The sequence below is a fragment of the Ailuropoda melanoleuca genome, chromosome 8, assembly GCF_002007445.2.
Source record: "Ailuropoda melanoleuca isolate Jingjing chromosome 8, ASM200744v2, whole genome shotgun sequence".
Lineage (NCBI taxonomy): Eukaryota > Metazoa > Chordata > Mammalia > Carnivora > Ursidae > Ailuropoda > Ailuropoda melanoleuca.
In genome coordinates this window covers 108,942,754-108,947,603 of record NC_048225.1, presented here as the reverse complement: position 1 = coordinate 108,947,603, position 4,850 = coordinate 108,942,754, and the positions used below count along the sequence as shown (strand labels likewise).

The 4,850-nt window shown below is 34.0% G+C and overlaps 1 protein-coding gene across 4 annotated transcripts; it reads left to right on the top strand.

Moving 5' to 3' along the window:
• The first annotated feature begins 242 nt into the window (after nt 1–242).
• On the top strand, nt 243–4,506 carry RGS1 (regulator of G protein signaling 1). 4 transcript variants are annotated; one of them, XM_034667182.1, is made up of 5 exons: nt 243–349; nt 843–923; nt 1,325–1,389; nt 2,742–2,905; nt 3,651–4,506. In XM_034667182.1, the coding sequence occupies exons 1-5, from the start codon at nt 321–323 to the stop codon at nt 3,834–3,836; spliced, it is 525 nt and encodes a 174-aa protein (XP_034523073.1). In that variant the 5' UTR covers nt 243–320; the 3' UTR covers nt 3,837–4,506. The 4 variants fall into 4 exon arrangements, with proteins under 4 accessions (XP_034523073.1, XP_034523074.1, XP_019659519.1 ...); XM_034667183.1 differs by having other exon boundaries at nt 244–349; nt 1,328–1,389; XM_019803960.2 differs by having other exon boundaries at nt 246–457.
• The last annotated feature ends 344 nt before the right edge of the window (nt 4,507–4,850 follow it).

Sequence of the window (4,850 nt, the reverse complement as noted above, 5' to 3'; positions counted from 1 at the left end):
CATCCTCTCGAACCAAAGACTGATGCTGCTAATACTTTAGACATGTGGTATATGTGTGTGTGCCTCTGTTTGCTTAATTTTCTTTCTTTCTTTTTAATCAAGTGACCTATTCTCATTTGGTTGAGTTTCAACCACAAGACATCACTGTGTGCTTCTTTTTTTCAAGATACACGTCATAACACACCAAGAAAGAGGGAACTTCCAGTGTCTGTGGTAACATCACTTGATAAACAGACTCATTTGAACAGCAAGAGCCTGTTTGCCTTTACTATATAAAGCAGCAGAGACGTTGACGAGCAGATATTTGCCGAGTGAGGACTATGAGAGCAGCAGCCATCTCCACGCCAAGGTTAGACAAAATGCCAGGAATGTTCTTCTCTGCTAATCCAAAGGAATTGAAAGAAACTGATCATTCACTTCTAGATGATAAAACGCATAAAAAGAGGCCAAAGACTTTGTAAGTTCATTCGGTGTCTCACTTTGTGAATTTTGACTTAGATTATTTTTAATGGCAGAAAGATTGAGACTGAATAGAAGAAAATATGAGCATTTAGTTAATTAAATCAGAGAAATTAGCCGTTGTGTGTGTATATATATATATATATATGTAAGTTTATTCAGTTGTGTTTAAAAAATGACTCATGATAAGGAATTAAATTATGTGGAAATTTTTGCAGACTTTGACTCATAAAAAATTAGCTCAATCTTAATATAGAAAAAATGTTGTAACAGCTATTTTTATTATTGCCTTGTTCTTTGGAGAAGTTTGTTTCATGTTCCTTGTACAAATAAAATGTATTAAACTAAAGAAATGCAAATATTCATGTTCGTATCTTTTGTAGTGGAATGGATGTGAAAGCGTACCTGAGATCTATGATCCCACATCTGGAATCTGGAATTAAACCTTCTAAATCCAAAGACATGTAGGTACACTAGTATTCTGAGCTATCATTTTAAGAGCAGCCTATGAATTATCTCTCTATTCTAGGAAGTGATTAATACTGCACATACTAAGCTTTGTCTCTTTTAAGTAACAAGCCACATAAGAGGAGACTACATTAGTACCAATGTAAATTAAGTGCCAATATGTGTGTGCATAATTTGCTATTTGCGACTCTGTTAGAGTGTATGTATTTAGATTTCTTCACATTTTACTAGCAGATATTTTCATAAATGTAGTAATTCTAAAGGAAGTTTTGTTTTCTTAGAGATAAATTTTAAGAAAATGAATAGAACCAGAATCTTAGTTCATGAAGTTATCAAAATATAGAAGCCATTCTGAAGAAAAAAATATTTTACTAATTTATGTGAATTTTGTCCCCAGCAGACTCTCTGTTAATGAAGTAATGCAGTGGTCTCAATCTCTGGAAAAACTACTTGCAAACCAAAGTAAGTATGATTAACTACTAAATGGTTTGGGGTTTAGCTCAATACACTGATTAAATGACTTCATTAAAATATAGTATTGTGGATAGCAAAGTGTGTGAAAAGCTGTATTCCAGTTTTTTCTGTAGTCACTAATAGCTTCAGCATATTATGCCTTATTGTAGTGTCATGTTGACCTAACACTCAGTTCTGTCACTGTCCTTCAGAAAAATTTGCAGAGACAATTAGGTATTCCTATGGATCATTATAGGAGCAAAATTTAAAATTATGCTAGGGTTCTGAAGTCTCAACTTTAGTTTTTAAAAGTAAACCAAACACCTCAACATGTAAACTGCCATTCTGAAAGCTACCTATAAAATGTATTTTCATAACTGTTGACATAAGAAGTAAGATTCATTCAGTCAATTCACTATTTTATTATTCATTTACTCATCCTCTCATTTAGCCTACTTTTATGTGTCAGGCATTTTAGAAGCACCAAGGATTCAAAAATAAGGACACCGTGCCTTGCTGCCTTGAAGGATATTGAGAAACACAATATAGAATTGCATTATATATAACATGATACATGATAACATAGATATGATAAAAAGAATTTTTAAGCAGGGTCTTTTGGGGAGTTTCTGATAAAAGAAGGTAAAGAATGAAATCAGCTTGCCTTTCCCTCATTATGGACATTTCAAGTCTCTTGGGATTACGACCTCACTCAGAGGTCTAGATAAGCAGTGTGGTCTCTCTATCTAGAGGATGAACTTAATCCTCTTCTCCCCACAAACACTCTTAAGAATCCTTGCTGGAGGGGGGGAGGTCAAGTAGTTCAATGTGCTTCATCCCTCTTATCATCTAACTTAGTTTACAATCTAACCAAACAAATAAATGGTATAGAAAAGGCCCATTTAAAAGCCCCCATAACACCAGCAAATAGAATCAGTACATCAGCACATTTTCTGACTAATATGAATTGGATGGGGAAATTGTATTTGTTAATAATGAACATGATGTGAATGACCTTCATCAACATTTTCTTCCCTAAAATACTCTACAGTCTGGCTAGGAGTTGGTATTTATAAGAAAAGAGATTGTTTTGTAATCACAAGAGCAGAATTTTAATTTTAATTTAATTAGCAGATGGAAGCAAAGCACAGTTCTGTAGCCATCAGTAAGCAGCTGTGGGACTGTGGAAAGCTTTGTCTTCCCATCTTTATAAATTATGACACAGCTGTTTCAGTGTTAACCATCTCTCAGCTTTGAGCCTAGACAACACAATAGTATTTTTCTTGCAAATTTCTTCTTTACGGTATCCATTTATTGGCTCAATTAATTTAATTATCTCACCTCTCATCCTTTCTTTTTAGTTGGTCAAGATGTCTTCGGAAATTTCCTGAAGTCTGAGTTCAGTGAGGAGAACATTGAGTTCTGGCTGGCTTGTGAAGACTACAAAAAAACAGAGTCTGATCTTTTGCATTGCAAAGCAGAGAAAATATATAAAGTATTTGTGCATTCAGATGCTGCTAAACAAGTGAGTATTATCTTCATTGTCATCAGTTTATGTGCAAAGGAACTTAGATACAGAAATAGTATTCCGCAGACATAGCAAGATTAGATCTTTTTTAAGTATCATAATTTCACTGCTAAATATTAGGTATGTTCATATAATTCTGTGCAATAATAATCTAACTTTCTGTATCTGAAGACAGGAGAATGAAAAGATTGATTTTGTAAAATTAGCTAACATGATAGGGATGGGGTAAGGAGTAGCAGTGTTACTAGCCAGAATTGCATGTCAGAGTGTCCTTAATGAGTTAGCTCATTATACATTAGGTTAAAATACAGATTAGTGTAATACATACAATTATAGCAGCAGAAATATTTTCAGTTAGTAGTAGTACCCACCTTCCAGTTAAATATTCTAGCAAAAAATAGCTACACAAATTGTCCTCTCCTATAAATTTTACATGACCACATCACTTTTTCTGATGCATGCATCACCTTGTATGGATATTTAAAACTTTCATGTCTGCCTCTTTTACATCTCTCAACTGTACTATAAGCCAAGTTGGAACAAAGATTTTTTGGTGATATTTCTTTTCACCTCCTTCACACCTAGTCTAGAGCTGGTTTAGAGTAAGCATTTAAAAGATAATTGAGCTGAAACAAATGAGGGCTTACTGCCATTGTCTTGAGGTGCTTCAACAAACACAGTCACATCGTAAAATGTGCAATACATTGGAAGTATGTATTAATTAGTGAGTATTTCTTTTTAGATCAATATTGACTTTCACACTCGAGAATCTACAGCCAAGAAGATTAAAACACCAACCCCCACGTGTTTTGATGAAGCCCAAAAAATTATATATACTCTTATGGAAAAGGACTCCTATCCCAGATTTCTCAAATCGAATATGTACTTAAATCTTCTGAATGAACTTCAGGCGAATAGTCTAAAGTGATCAGTTCCTGGCTGGAGAGCATTGATGATTGTATCAAGGACAGGAATGTGCCAGTTATGGCTCCCTGGGTGAACAACCTGGCCCTTTTAAGTGACTTCACAGGCCCAGGAGAAGAACATACGACTCAAAATGGATTAACACGGAAGTTATCCAGGCTCAGGGTTGAAGGCACATAAGCAAGATCAGACCTGAGAGACAGAAGAAGGAAGGAGATACTGTGGTACTGTCTTAAAAAAAAAAAAAGAGATGGACATACCAGAAAATCCCTCAGAACTGAGAAGGCCGGGTAACTCCAGTTACATAGAAACTGTGAATAAAGGTTTTGAAACCGATTAAAACATGCTATAAGCTTCAAGGTCAACTGACATCTATGCTACATCTTATTATATAGAGATTGTATTGAGCTGCTGCGATCTCTTTAACTTGGATGCATCTTTGGAAAATATGTGTTTGAAACCACCATTGCTATCATTGCTATTATTGATGCTTGCAAGGGTTTTTGGTGTTTTATATTTTTTGTTTGTTTTTGGCTTGAAAAAGATGAAGAAAAGAACAATGTATTTAACATAAGCTAATGCTCTTAAAACTGGGAAGTCAGAATTTATTTGTAAATTAAATTATCACAGTGTCAGTAATAAATGAGTTTTGTATTAAAAATATATAGAAGCAACTTCTGTGTATGTTTCTTGGCCATTTTTAAAAACTGGTATTTATTCCTCATATTTAACAAAAATTCAAGCAAGGGTCTTCTACTTTCTATCATCTCTTTGACATCTAAAACTATCATGCAACTAATCCTATATTTATGTAATATATATATCAATCGGACAGTGTTCATTAGTTTTCTCTTTGCTATCACAATGCATAAAAAGCAAACAAATATGCTCTCATATAGTCAAGGTTCAAACTGATGAAAAACTGAAGAAGTCTTTAGAAAGGGGATGGAATAGTTATTTCAAGAAGTAATCTAATTAGCAATCTATATTTTATTGTGATTTAAAGTTTATAACACTC

Bases quoted from the DNA above. Each gene is read 5' to 3' on its own strand.
- RGS1 (XM_019803960.2), top strand. From the start codon at position 321: ATGAGAGCAGCAGCCATCTCCACGCCAAGGTTAGACAAAATGCCAGGA. The intron at 1,390-2,741 runs GTAAGTATGATT...CTTTCTTTTTAG, and splicing joins AAAACTACTTGCAAACCAAA to TTGGTCAAGATGTCTTCGGA. The intron at 2,906-3,650 runs GTGAGTATTATC...ATTTCTTTTTAG, and splicing joins ATTCAGATGCTGCTAAACAA to ATCAATATTGACTTTCACAC.